This window comes from Corvus moneduloides, chromosome 3, assembly GCF_009650955.1.
Source record: "Corvus moneduloides isolate bCorMon1 chromosome 3, bCorMon1.pri, whole genome shotgun sequence".
NCBI classification, from domain to species: domain Eukaryota; kingdom Metazoa; phylum Chordata; class Aves; order Passeriformes; family Corvidae; genus Corvus; species Corvus moneduloides.
In genome coordinates, this window is record NC_045478.1 from 9938521 (window position 1) to 9952701 (window position 14181).

At 37.2% G+C, this 14181-nt stretch overlaps 1 protein-coding gene across 8 annotated transcripts in view; it reads left to right on the top strand.

The window, feature by feature from the left end:
• PUM2 (pumilio RNA binding family member 2) overlaps window positions 1-14181 on the top strand; it is a 78637-nt gene that overhangs the window by 48976 nt on the left and 15480 nt on the right. For 6 of the 8 annotated variants that reach the window (XM_032104068.1, XM_032104067.1, XM_032104061.1 and 3 more), the window contains 3 exons: window positions 6342-6485; window positions 7513-7794; window positions 12551-12787. In XM_032104068.1, coding sequence (XP_031959959.1) covers window positions 6342-6485; window positions 7513-7794; window positions 12551-12787 — 663 coding nt within the window. The remainder of the gene's footprint in view (window positions 1-6341; window positions 6486-7512; window positions 7795-12550; window positions 12788-14181) is intronic. The other 2 variants (XM_032104069.1, XM_032104070.1) reach the window with 1 other exon arrangement.

The window sequence follows — 14181 nt, forward strand, 5'->3', positions numbered from 1 at the left end:
CTAAGGTTTTTACATAGTTAAGTTAGATAATGTTGATGCATTCCTTTGATGTGTACCAAGAACCAAGGTTCTCTACTTGGATGGCACCACTCTGAGATGTCCTGTAGCCTGGAGAAGTCAAGAGTGGTTTGCTGCCTGCTCTGGGGCTGCACTGTGCACTTGGCCTCCCATGAGCACATTTTATATTCCAGCTGCAGAACTGAGTGGCTATTGTGTTTTTCTCATCTATTTTCTTCTAGAAGTGCAATTTCTATTTCTTCTCATGTAGTAGTTATCTTCAGCTTTTAGCATCTTTCCCCTAAAATGAGGAATCAGCAAAGTGCTGTCCTAGCACCTGCCAAGTGGTACCTCTGCACTTCACCAAAGCAGTGGATAAGGCCTGCAAACAATGAGGCATGTGAGAGATATTAGAAGCATCTTTGCACAAGCCTCAAAGGCTTAGCTGTAACTCTTTTTTTTTTGAGAGGGGGTAGGGTGTATGTTTGTTCATAATTACTTTTTAGTTTTTACTTTGGATCTGGAGTGGTATCTTAACTCAGGAGTAGCTCTTAGAACCCATAAAAAGGCCCCCACTCCAGGTGGATGATTGAAAGTAATACTGAGTGGTCAAATAGTTAATCGCAGTAGTGCAAGAGCCTGTCCTTTGAAGAAGGTACTTGAAGACCTTTTTTCCTCTTCCACGAGCTCCAAAAGGTTTTCTGTGAGGGTAGGAGCCTTTTTATTCAGTTTCCATTGTAGGTTGCTGCCTTATCCCATCTGATGCTGCAAGCCTGGATGGCCAGATTAGAACTTTATTCTTGTGAATATATTTCGGACTGTTCTATAATAGGAATTGTGTGCAACTGACTTCAGCCTTACCAACCACACTGTTACAGGGAATAGAGCTCAAAATATAAACAAAGACATTTATTTTTTCAGTCATCATCAGATGGGTTCGTAGTGAGTCATAGGCAGTGCTGGTGATTCCTCTTTTTAGGGTAAGAAGGATATAGGATGAGGAAATGAATACAAGCCTTTTTATGTGAGAATCTTGTTACTGGGTTTGGTGTCTGTATTTGAGAGAGGCGCTTGCACTTATAGCAAGCAAAGAGAAATAGGAACTTTTACTCTTGATTTGTCTGCCTCTGTTTTAGTTTCCTGATTTAGGATAAAGTGAGTTTTGCTCCAGAGATACCTTTTTCTATTACCTTACTATAAAATTGAGTCAAGATGAGTGAATAATATCTAGTTACCAAAATGTGATTCAGTGAATCCCAGATAGTAACCCCTGAGCAACACATGCAATGTCATAAGCAAGATTAAGAAGTGTTTCAGTGCACTGAGATGTTTTACAAGAAAGTGAAGGTCCAAATTGAGTTTCAAGCTTTTGAATATTCTTTACAGAGAGAACAGTTGTACTTTGGCTTCACTGTGAGCTAGTAAGTGAGAGTATATTGTTAAGCTTGTCCATGCTGCTGTCCTTAAATTATTTGAGCTGCTTTCTCCTTGTCACAGCCTTCGTGTTGGATGAAATTCATGTTATCCAAATTATCTGATTTTTTTTTTCAAATTTGATATTTCAAGTGCTTTTTAGTAATTATTTAGGAAGGTGTGTTCCTGTATCACTTAAGATACTTTTTTCATTCTACGTGCAGAAAGTGTCTGAAATCTAGGTTACTTTTCACATAATGTTGCTGTTAAGTCTCCTTTCAGAAAATCATAGAGTGATAGAATGGTTTGGGTTGGAAGGGGCCGTAAAGATCATCTCATTCCAACCCCTTGCCATGGATGGGGAGCCTTCCACTAGACCAGGTTTCTCAGAGCCTCATCCACCCTGGTCTTGAACACCTCCAGGGGTGAGGTGTCAACAACCTCTCTGGGCAACCTGTTCCCCACCACCCTCACAGTAAAGAATTTGTTCCTCATATCCAATGCAAAGGTACACTCTTTCAGTTGAAAGCCATTCCCCCTTGTTCTATCACTTCATGCTGTTGTAAAAAGTCTCCAGCCTTCCTGTAGGCCCCTCTGGGTACTGGAAGGCTGATAAAAGGTAAAACTTCAGGATCTTTTTAAAAAGCATTAAATGTGAAATCCGTTTTGTATTGGAGTTATGCAATTCCATTTAAAATTGTTCCTGTCCTAATTGAGCAAGTCATTCAATAATAAAGATTCTTTAAAAACAGAGTGTTTCTGCTTGAATATATGTGTAAGAGAGAGTCAGAGGGTATTCCCAATTTCATAGTACAATCAGTATACATTGAGTATTAATAAACTGCTTAAGAGTAAAACCAGTCCTCATCACAGGCAACATCTGGACTTGGCTGAATCATCCAAAGTCAGGAATGTACTTGTGACCTCAGCTGTCTAAGGAGTCACTGTGCTCAGTGGAGATCTCCCTTGTGCAGTTGCTGTACAGAGGCTGCAGAGCTGCTCAGCTTACCCTGAAAGAGATGTCTGTAACAGCTGGTCAGCCAAATCCCTCCAGAGATGCCATTGACTGCACTGACTAGGTCAGATACAATTTAGTTTTATGGAGCTGACACGGTAAAGCTGTCATGGTTCATCTGGCTTGAAGGTGAGCATGTAAAATGAGTAGTCTGGAAAAAAATCCCCATGTATAAAGCATTAAAATCATCAATTTCTATCCACTGGCATAGCGTTTTTTGGTTTTATTACCGACAGGAATTTGAAGTGTGACATTGCAGTGGGTAGTATGAAACAGAAGTCAAAATTTCATTATGGCAGGTATACAGGGAGTTACAGTATAGGCAAAGTTACAGTGGTTATAGAAAGTATAAATATTTTACTGGCTGGATAGTAAGTTCTGTATTTGATTTGTGAGAGTATGTGCAGAGATAAGGCTGTGCATGTCTTCATCAGAACAAGCAAAAGCTTATAGGGGTTCAGGTTTTAGAGAAGGAGAGTTGGGGAGGGGAGAGGATGGCATTTTTAAAAGGGCAGATAATAGTGTTGGCAGTAAGAAGTGTAACATCTGCTAACTTACATTGTGTAGAGAGAAGTGACAAACTGACATACATTTAGATGTCATCACTGAGGGAAGTTGCATTACTGGGTGGATAAGGGCAACACTAAGGATGAGCTGCATAAGCCAAGAGAACAGATTTCCTCTTGTTATTTACGTATATTCAAGGTTTGTGTGATAAGAATCAGAAAGCTTTTCAGAGTCCAGTTTCTGGAGCTATTTAGAAATCATTTCAGCAAAACACCACACTGATAAACTAGATTGTTTGCTTTCACATTCCCTGCTGATACAGAGACAGTAAATGTAGATAGAGCAATTGAACTCTAAAATAAAAGGTGTGATCAGGAACTGATTAGGAAACAGTATGTTTTAGTTTTCTGACTGCATGGGAACACCACAGTGAACTTGAATGTGAAGGCACTGAAGTGAGCTTTGATAATTGTTAATTTGGAGGGGAAATTGCACAGCTACAGGGAGAGAAGATGATGTGAAAAAGGTAATAAAAACTGAAACTGGAGGAGAGGGAATTAGAGAGATCTGCCAACTCACCACCTTATCTTTGATAAGAGAGAAGGCGGGGGAAGCTTCCAGCTTTGTGTTCACTTTTCTGGGATGAGGCACAGTTTTTGGAATAGTGCAAAGGAAGGGAAAGGAGAAGATCTAAGTTTTGCTGTGAGAGCTGTTTTTCAGTTATTTAATCTGATCTGAGATGGTCTCCCTGAAATTTTATTTTTGACATCAAAGCAAAAAATGTTATACCTTTGAGGCTGCAGATGCGCTTAGCAAGGTTTTAGCAGTTTCACAAATAGTCCTATGTTGCTTTGTTGTAGTAGAATTAAGTAGAAAGCTGAGGCCTGTTTTGGTTCCGAATGTGTTTCAGAGACTGGAAACAGAGATGAACCCATCAGTTCTCATACTTTAACCTTCTGTGACAGACAATATCTGGATGCTATTGACCTAGCTTGTCATTATGTATTTTAAATGTACTGTCTGTGGGTGGATTACAGGTTCAGATAATATCAGGGAAGTATCAGGAGGGCTTGGGCATCTTGTAGTGTAAAGAGCATGGGCAGGTTGCTTCCATTTTTTCATTTACCAGTCATACAAGTAAATTATTTTAGAAAATCTAGTATTAATGTATTAAACTGCATTAGTATTAATTTCAGGAACTTTAATTTATGCAAAGTGTAAGTTATCTCCCCTGCCCCCCTTCCAAGTATTTTGTATTGGAAAATAAGCTTCTTTATGTCGTGGGTCTGAAGTCATATAAAAAGCTGTATATTAGTTTCAGATGAGCGGAAGGGTGTAAACATAAAAGCAGTGGGTTTTTTATACAGTTACACAGTTACAGCATTATCCATGGGTTTGTGCATTTGAAGAGGGTGGGTGGACAGAGTAAATACTGATAAGTATTAGCCAATTCTGAGTTCTGAAAAAGTGGTTTTATGATACAGCAGAAAGAGCAGAACCAACATGGTATTATCAGTTGAACCTGCTGTGAGTAAAGGCAGAGATTATGTAGGTACTAGTAATTAAACATTGCTGATGTGTGCAGGAACACGTCTTTATAAAGAGTTTTCCTATTCTGTCACTAATATTTTGTGTTCTCTACAGAACTACGGTAAAACAGACAACAGTTTCTCACCTTTCCCTACCTTGGGAAACCTTTCTTGGTGGTGAAGCGGTAGAGCAGCAGGGCAGATTTTTGTAGGTGGAAGAGGCAACGGCACCTCTAGCAAAGGTTTTTTAACCAGTTCAGATGTAAGAACCTGTTTTGGTTGGCTTTAACTAGCCAAATTTTCAAACAAACAATGTGGAGGACAACTGTCTTCTTGCACTGTTGGTGGGAAAGAGGAGGTAGATGTGCCTGAAATGCAAAGCAACTAGTGAGCAGTGAGAACAAACAGGTATAGAATGATAGCAATGACAATTTTTCGTAACCAGTATAATGCATTCACCTCCAGAACTGTGAATTGAACCTAAAGATCTGGATTTTCATTGCTCCTCTCCTGTTCAGTACTACCTGAGTCTTCTTCATATCTTCAGATTTTCTTAATGTGTGAGAATTTGGACCTGTGTATCCAGCTTTCCTGCAGAGCACTGTAAGCACCAGGCCAGAAGGCAGATGTTTCCAGCTCCTTTTTTTTGGAGCATGTCTAGGCAGAAGAGATTACAGAGATGTTTTAAAAATTGAGGAGGAGAAAATATGACTTAGAAGGCTGGTGATTGTGGTACTTACCTGAAATGAGGTATGTTTAGGTCATTATGTATTTCAGAAAGAGCTCTGCTAGACCTAGTTCTGAGTGTACAAGGCAACTGATGTGAACAGCTTACTTAAAATGGAATGCAGAATCTTTGTTCTTACATGTACAAAACCAGACGCACGACTTTTGCAATCTTGACTTTTTTCTTGATAGTGCTAGTGTATATTTGAACATGGGAGGAATATTGAAATTCCGTTGAGTTTTGGTTTATTGCTTTATAAGAATGTCAACCTAACAATTAGAAACTGTTGTATTTTAAATGTCTTTTTAGATTTTTTTTTCTTAGATTATTGTAGCTTGTCTTCCAGATTTTAGGGATTCTTACTCCAATTCATCTAAGTGTCAAGAGCTTTAAAATTAACTCTCTTGCTCTTGTCCTAAATAAAGGTTTTTTGCTTGGCTTTCTTTTGTCTCTCTTGCTTTTCTTCATTCATATATTGTATCCTGTACTCCTTCCTACTGCTTGCTTTTCTCCTTTTTCAACTCCTCCTCCTTTTCTTCATCAATTCCGATTCTTCAATGTCAACGGAATGAAATGTTATGCTTGGATTACAGTCTTTTATTCCTGTATAACTGACTGCTCCAAGGTATTCCTGCACACACAGCATTCATTTCCTAATGTGTTTTTGCAGATGGTCTTTTAAGTGTGGCTAGGTAATGTATGGAATTGCCAGACTTGCGTTTAGCTCAGCTCTTTAATTGTGCACATTTCAATAGCTTTTCCATGTACAAATGAGTACAAGAGAAATGTAAAGTATTTTAAACTGCTGAAAGAAATTGATTTGTTAATGATCCTAATACAGTCAGTTGGATTGTACCTGTACCTTCTCCTATGGTATTAGAAACTTTAACCTTGACCGTAAGTTCAACTTAAGACAACTAATTTTAGTAGTTATTTTAGTTGTAAAAAATCTCTTGAAGCTTTTCTACATCTGATTTTGTTCCAGTGTTTTATGATGTTTACTGCTTTTTCTTTGTCGTCCAGTTGATGTTCAAAGACAGTGTGGCAGAAATGCTGGTTTGTAGTTTGTGGTTAAGAGTATTTCAAGGAGAGAGGAAATGCTGACTGTATGAGACTATCTGTACTACTAATCCTTGTCTCCTGTGTTGTGTAGGCTACCAAGTGCTGGCTCCCACTGCCTATTATGATCAGACTGGTGCCTTAGTAGTAGGCCCTGGAGCGAGAACTGGCCTTGGCGCACCAGTCAGATTGGTTGCCTCAACTCCTGTTCTAATCAGTTCTGCAGCAGCACAAGCAGGTAAATATTTTGCCCTGTACAGAGGTTTCTTTCACTTCTCTACTGAGCCTTAACAGTAATGTTGATTAGTATTTGATATTACTGTTTTCTATGCATCTGTGAAGTTTTCTAGTTTTGAAGGATATACTGTGCATGCTTGCTTTATTATTCACTCTCCTCCTGTTCTCTGAGAATGCTGTTTCTCAGAGATGGGTTTTCAATATTTAATTGGAATTTACAGTCCTCTTCCCATACATACACAAGCATGTTTCTGCAAATGTTACTTGTCAGATAGGAACATTTTCTCCTTCCTCTCCCCATGCATTATAACATGCATTTCTCATCAGTCCCCTAAATGGTGTCCTCTAGGAAGCATCATTTCATTGCTTCGGCCTGGCAGAAGATGGATTGCTCTAGAGCCTTGCTATGCTTTTCTCATGAAAGTATTTTCTCCTGAAGAGTGTGACAAGGAAAAAGCTGTGTATAGAATGGAAAGCAAAAGAGGAGAATTAGTTATATCAAAAGTCTCTAGTTTCTTCTTCTTTTTTACCAGTTGTAAGATCTAATATTACTGAACCATTTATTGCATGTTAAATTAAAATCCAGAATATTAACCCTGGATTAATTAACTTAATTTGTTCAGAAAATTAGATTTTAAGTTAATCTATCAGCTTCTTTCTTTAGTCAGAACTTGTTACTGACAGTAGCTGAAGATGTCTTTGAATGACTCTTAGCTGCAACTCTGCTACTGCAACTTTGGATATAAGAAGTTCAGTAAACAGTAATGTCTTATATGTTTACACTGAAAACTCCCTCAATTACATTAACAGTCCTGGAGCTTTGATTAGCCTAAAACATGTGCTGTCTTCACCTTTTTTCCTTGAGTAATTAAGATTATGTAATACTATTAAGTCTCTTTGTTCTTTAATATGTGAATTTCTGCTTGTTTTAAGAGGGCTTCAAGAAAATACAATTTAGTTCTGAATAATCCATTTTCAGTCAGAAATGTTTGAGAGAGTAATTATGATTGAAAACATGTGTTTTACAGCTGCAGCTGCTTCAGCTGGAGGAACAGCAAACAATCTCGCGGGAGCCACGAACGGTCTTTTTCGGCCACTTGGTGCCCAGCCACAACAACAGCAACAGCAAACAAATAGTAGCCTACAATCCAATTCATTTTATGGCAGTAACTCTTTGACCAATAACTCCCAGAGCAGTTCCCTTTTTTCACATGGTCCTGGCCAACCAGGAAGCACATCTCTTGGCTTTGGAAGTAGCAGCTCTTTAGGAGCAGCTATCGGCTCTGCACTTGGTGGATTTGGCTCATCAGGTAGGTTGTTAATATAGTGAGGACATTCTGTGAGACTTTTGTGTTAAGCAAAAAATTGTATCTGTATCAGGCATCATATATACACATACATTTCTAAAAAGAATGGAAAAATAGGTTATTGAAGTTTTAAACAAATTTTAGGGGAATAAAAAAGGTTTTTAATATTCACTTGGGTTCTGTGTACAAGATGCATTTTTGAACAATATCCTGTAGTCACAGGTATCTCCAAATTTTCCATACTGATCACTGTACTCTGCCCCAGAAGTTTGTTACTGTTTTTCAGTAAGCTGCTTTTGTTTTCAAGGAAGTCTTCATTCTGTGGTTAAAATAACAGTTGATGATATTGAAGATATGCATTATTTTGTTGTAATTATCATATCAGAAAAATTCCTAATTTTTTTTCAAACAAATTAAATAGCATATGACTTTCTAAATTTGATCTAATATTGAAGTGCTTGTTTCTGTAACATTTTTAAAGGATTTACAAAACAAAAAGTCTTAATACCCAAGAATAGTCCTTGTTAACTCTAGCATGTTTATTCTTAGATATAGTTAAGCCTAAATAGGTCTGTGCATGTTTGGGGCCTTTAATTATTTCAACAGATGCTCCTAAATATTATTGACTTGTTTATATTTAAAATATTTTTTCATGTTTCTGCTCTAAAGCAGAAATTTCATATTCACATATATATTCATATATTCACATATATAAAAACTATTCACATAGTTTTTAAACGTGCAACATAGGTTTTCTTGTATTTCAGATTCAGTTTTAGTAAGGCAAGAGAAATATTCTTTTTGAAGGATATTTCCATTTACTATTAATCTCTACGTTTACAGCACTGAATTGCATCTTATTACTAATAGTATTTTAATTAAATCAGTGGAGCATGTTTAATCTTGTGTATCTTGCAGATGGGTAGAAATTGGGGGAATTGTATGTACTCTAACAGTATTCTTTTCAAAACTTAGGAAAATTAGCCCTAAGGAAAGTAATTTTTTAAAAAAATTATTACAAGATGGCTTAATATATTTGGGAGAAAAAACAGAAGGAAAAACACACCCTTCAGTGTTCAGACACGGTAGTTGTTATTTGGTAACTAAGTGTGACTAGTGACATCAAATATACTGCATACCAACACAGAGTTTTTCTCAGTGTTGTTTTTCATAAAATAATCGGAAAAATTGTTTACTTTAACAAAACTAATGCTAGGAAGTCCAAAATCAGGATTTTGCACAGATCCTGTCCAATATTTGATTTTAAAGAGAAGACTCAAAACATCCCATGTTTAATTAAAAAAAAAAATTAAAATTGAGGCTACTCAGTAGTGTAGGTTTTCTTAATTTTCCTTAATGCCACAGCAAGTAAATATTATTTACAAAATGTGCTAAGTGTGTCTTATGTAATATAACTTGTCCTGAGCTACTTGTAGGGTGTCAGTGTATCCTTAGCAGCTGTGTTTCACTCTAGGTACAATTTCGTTACACTGGTAGATAGTGATAATAAAGACATATATTTAATACAGTGGAACTATTTAAGGTCTCTAGATAGAATAGATTTAAGTCATAAAAGTTTTTATCCTGCATTATCTGAAGAACCTCCATAGAACACAAATTTTAGTTGCATATCTGCTTAAGAAAAATCAGCATAGCTTTTTCTGGCACAGGAGATTAAGCCTTTTTCTTGTAGCAAAGGTCAGTTCCAGAGCTTTGTCCAAAGCCCTCAGCACAGAGAGCACATGCTGAAGTCTTGCAGCAGTATCCAGGGTGATTTAATTAGCATGGTGGTTTGCACAGGGAAGCAGGAACCCCTATGCTTTTGCAGTTTGAGAAGTGCTGGTGAAAGGTGCTATCTAAACCTGAACTATTTTTAGTATTATTAGAATAAAAGTATATTGAAAGTGCCCTTCTGCTAAGTATGAATTGTACTTGCCCTAATAGCCACTTAAAAAATTCCTCCTGGTTATTTATTTATTTTTTTAGAGTTCTGACCTCTATGTATATATGAATTGAATTACACAGATAAGCACTTAAACAAATGGTATTCATGCATATCGAGGCAAATTGAAAACAAGTTTAATTTTTTATGTGCCAAGGCTTCAGCTTCTTTGTAACTCCCGTCAGTATGTTGAAAAGGTTGAATTTCAGTTAAAATATAGCCATGAAGACTGATAGATGGCAGGACACATTTTGCCCTTATATTTTCAGTTTTTGCAGGGAACAAAAATAGCTGCAAAAATGCAAAGGTGAGCATGTTCTAGCTTGAATGCCTGAACAAAGTAACAACTGAAAGCAGCGAACATACCATATAAATGACTGTATGTACTTACAGTCTCTGTTCTTTTATAATAAAGTTATTCATACTCCATTTTAAAGGTTTAGGTACATGGTGATAAGTTACTGCAGCTTAACAGGTAGCCAAGAATTAGATCAACTATGGCAGCTTTCCAGATGCCTTCTTTCTGTCTTGTAACAACTGTAAGGGAATTGGATTATCTTAAAGTGGGGGAAAGAGGAGTAAGCTAACACAAATTATCTTCTGGGGTTTGTGAGCTTGGCTTGTGTGTGAAAATGCAGTTCAGCTGGTTCATGGTAACTTGTTAAGCTGCAGTAAGTTAGCTGAGTAAGAAACCCTGAAAGATGGAAAAAACAATCCATCGTGTAGCATTGTATTAACATTTATATAGTTCACTGAGCCAGAGCCTGTAGAGCTGGTCTCAAAGCTTGAGATTTCTTTCAACTGTTGCCTTAATTTGCTCTTCTGGTTTCTTATTCTCAATCTCCTTGCCTAGTTAGTCCAGTGTCTTTTCCTTCTGGCTTCTCCTCTTGTATGTCTTCCTTCCCAGTTTCCAGGCAACATTTATCTCCTGCTTCCCTCCCTCTCCTAAGTATGTTTCTGTTTCTACTTGTACTGTGTGATGTTCCCATCATCAGCTTACTTATTCCAGCCTTTTTGCCCCACAGTCACATACACCTTCTACAGCCTAACTTTTCTTCAGATCTGCTTTCTTCTCATCCTCAGTCCCACTGAAAGTGCTTGCCAGTTTCTCTTGCAGTCTCTTTCTTGGCTGCTTTGTCTGACCTTTCTCTCTACCTCCTGATTTCCTTTCTCTTTCCCCCTTCCCTAGTCTACTGCTTGTGTTTGGCTTTTGTCTCCCCTGCACTGGAAATAGAAAACTTCCTTTCCACATTGCCTCGCGGGCCTTTCCAACACAAGGTGGAATCTTGGACAGCAGTTTCAGAGTCTTTTTTGACATAGCACACTGAAGTTCAGTTGCAGGCATAACCTTAATCAGCCATCTCAGATGTGCCGTGTATGGTCAGGAGCTTAAGTTTTCAGCTGTGAGTCTGTAGCAGATCTGTGCTGAACTTGGATGAACTGTGATTTTGCAAAGATTTTTAGTTCAATCCAAAAGTGAAATGAAGGTCTCCTTTTGCTGGCATATTTAGTCTGAGTACGTGAAAGCATTAACTTCTCAAAGAGGTAGCTAGATTGTTTTGGTAAGGATAAAGCACCTTTCTTTGCCAGTATTTCTGAAATGGCAGTGTTTAGACAGAAGTTCTATTAAAAATTTTGTCCAAGCAAGTTCCTGCCATGAAAAATATTAGCCAAGTTGTTAATGAGAAAACAAATTAGTGTCTTAAAATGGGAAGTTCTAGGTGATCTTTATATTGGGCCATGCTGCTAGCTTTCATAGGAAGGTACTTGAAAAGGATAAAGGTTATGGAAGTACAAATTCTGACCTTTCCTTTTTAAGTTGAAGTAGTCAATAGTAATAATCAATTTTTCAAATTCAGCTTAATAAAGATACTTGTTATTAAAATATCCATAATCTTGGTTTGGTTCATGAGTATAATAATGTTCCAGTGTTTAAAACAGGCATTCTAGTTTAATATTTCACTAGTATGCAGCAGATACCAGAATTTAACATTTCTAAAAACTTTTAATTGTTCTCCTAATTTGTCCTAGACCACTCATCGCCTTGCTGAATGATGCTGTGCAGGATAACCAGTCCTTCACTAATACACTGTTATCCAAAGCCTCTAGTCTAATTTGACTTTCAGAAACACTGATAGCAGTAAACTGACGTTTTTAATTTCTCGTCTAATTTTCCTATCTCTGCTCTGCTTCTCATCTTCTTCTTGGCCTATTTCCTCTTTATAATATCTTTTCAAAACACTTCTCACTTCTTTGAGAGCCATAATTCTCATAGGGAATTTTAAGTAGTCATTTTTTTCCTACAGGTGAGGGATTCACAAGCGAGGAAGTTCAGAAACAGCTGAACAGCAATATAAATTATTTTGTGAACCCTTAAACAACAACTAATTGCCTCTAGACTTTTCCTGAAATGAGTGTCACTGTCTGACTAATAATTTTTGGTGGAAAAAAATTTATCAAATAATTTAGTGGAGATATTTTTAGAATCATATATTCTTTAAAGTGACAGTGTAATCTAATCTTGTAAATTCCATATTTGTCCCAAAGCCTGAAGCCAGGCATTTAAAAGAGTACTGCAATATTACTGTGAGAAGTCTAGTGTGAAATGTTGAAAGACATTGGTGAAATTACTTGCCAGTGGTATGTTTATACCCACTTAGATTTACTTGAAAGCATGTGTGGTTATCACAGTAATTGTCTTTGTCATAACGATTGCTGTAATTATTGTGATCACATCTGTTGTTGCCCAGCTGTAGTTGGGGATAGGTTTTATTCAGTTGACACTGTGTAATTAGGGTCTTTTTATTTCTTCTTCAGTTGGCAGTTCTGCAAGTAGTAGTGCCACAAGGAGAGATTCTCTATCTACTAGCTCTGACTTGTACAAAAGATCTAGTAGCAGCCTAGCACCCATAGGGCAGCCATTTTACAATAGTCTGGGATTTTCCTCCTCTCCAAGTCCAATAGGCATGCCTCTGCCAAGCCAAACGCCAGGACATTCACTTACGCCACCGCCATCACTTTCATCACATGGATCCTCATCCAGTTTGCATTTAGGTAAAAAAAAAACAAAAACAAAAAACCAAAAAAACACTTTTTGTTTGTATGTGTGTATGTATTTCTATGTGTAAAATATATGTTGCATAAGAGATGTCACATTACCTTTGCTGTTAAACAGTTTTGTAATGAAGAGGGACTATTCCTGAAAGGTGAAGAGCATGTTCAGATGCTCATTGATTTGACAGTGGAGGGCACTCACCTTTTGGCAGTATCGGGCCAACAACTGATTTTTCTTCCCTTGCAGAAGCCCAGTAGAGCGCCCAGTAAGAATTATTGGTCCTTTATCTATTACATTTCCACAGTATGACAAGCGAAGAAGGTGCATTATTTTTGTTTCTCCTCCACTGTGTTACCACTTTAAGGACATTTTAGGTGATGTGTTCAACAGTGAAGTGACTTTCATTAATGATAAAGTAGAAAAGTGAGCAGTGCTCACAATGCAAAACGTACCGAAAGGTGATTTTTGAGTCAGTCAACCTCATGGCCCAGATACTTTGCCAGGAAGGCAGTAGTTTATCACCAGGCTGGTGGAAGGGAAAAACAAAAAAAAAGGCATTTGTCAAAGAAGTAGCAAAGGCATTGTCAGTGGTGGCTCTCTGTTATCAGATGTATTGTTTAAGGAATGCTGAAAATAATTTCTTAAATTTTTTTGGCTAGTTAGATGACATGGGAGCTCAACCTTTCTTTAAATAAAAAATTAAAATAAAAAATCTAAAGAACCCCCACCACAGTATACAGTGTATTTAGAAGATAATGCCTCTAACCTGAGGTTACCTAATAAAATTTTTCTTTCCTGCTGCAAATATTTGCAGTCACTTAATTTGGATGCTAAAGTCATGCAGTGAAACTGGATGTAATTCAAGATTGAGTTGCCTGTTGCTCCAGTAACTATTCAGTGCACAGTCCCATGCTTGCAATAGGCAGCCTAATCCCCTATACTTCTCTTAGTGCAAATAAAACAGGAAAAAAAAAAAAATTAAAATGCCTACCAGAATACACCTTAAGTGAGAAATGTGTGAGTGATTTGTATAACAAGGTTAAATAATTAAAATATATTACATTTGCAGTACAGTATCCCCTTCAAGGTTAAGTGCTGAATACCCGAAGTAAAACTGGGCAAGGGGATGTTTCAGCACGTTTTATTTTTTTTACTTACCTTTTTTCCTTTTTCAGGTCTACAAAGTTCACCTTTGGGCTGAGACCAAGCATGGAAAGTTTCAGCCCAAATGGAGGCTTTTGAGAAAGTTCTGAACATCTGACAATGGGGTTATCATGGAAATCTTTTTCTTTCTTTCTTTTCGAAGTACTCTCACCATAGTTTTCATATTGCTGAAAACTATTCTTAAATCAAATTTTGGAAGGCATTATCTAAAATTTAAAACATTCAAAGT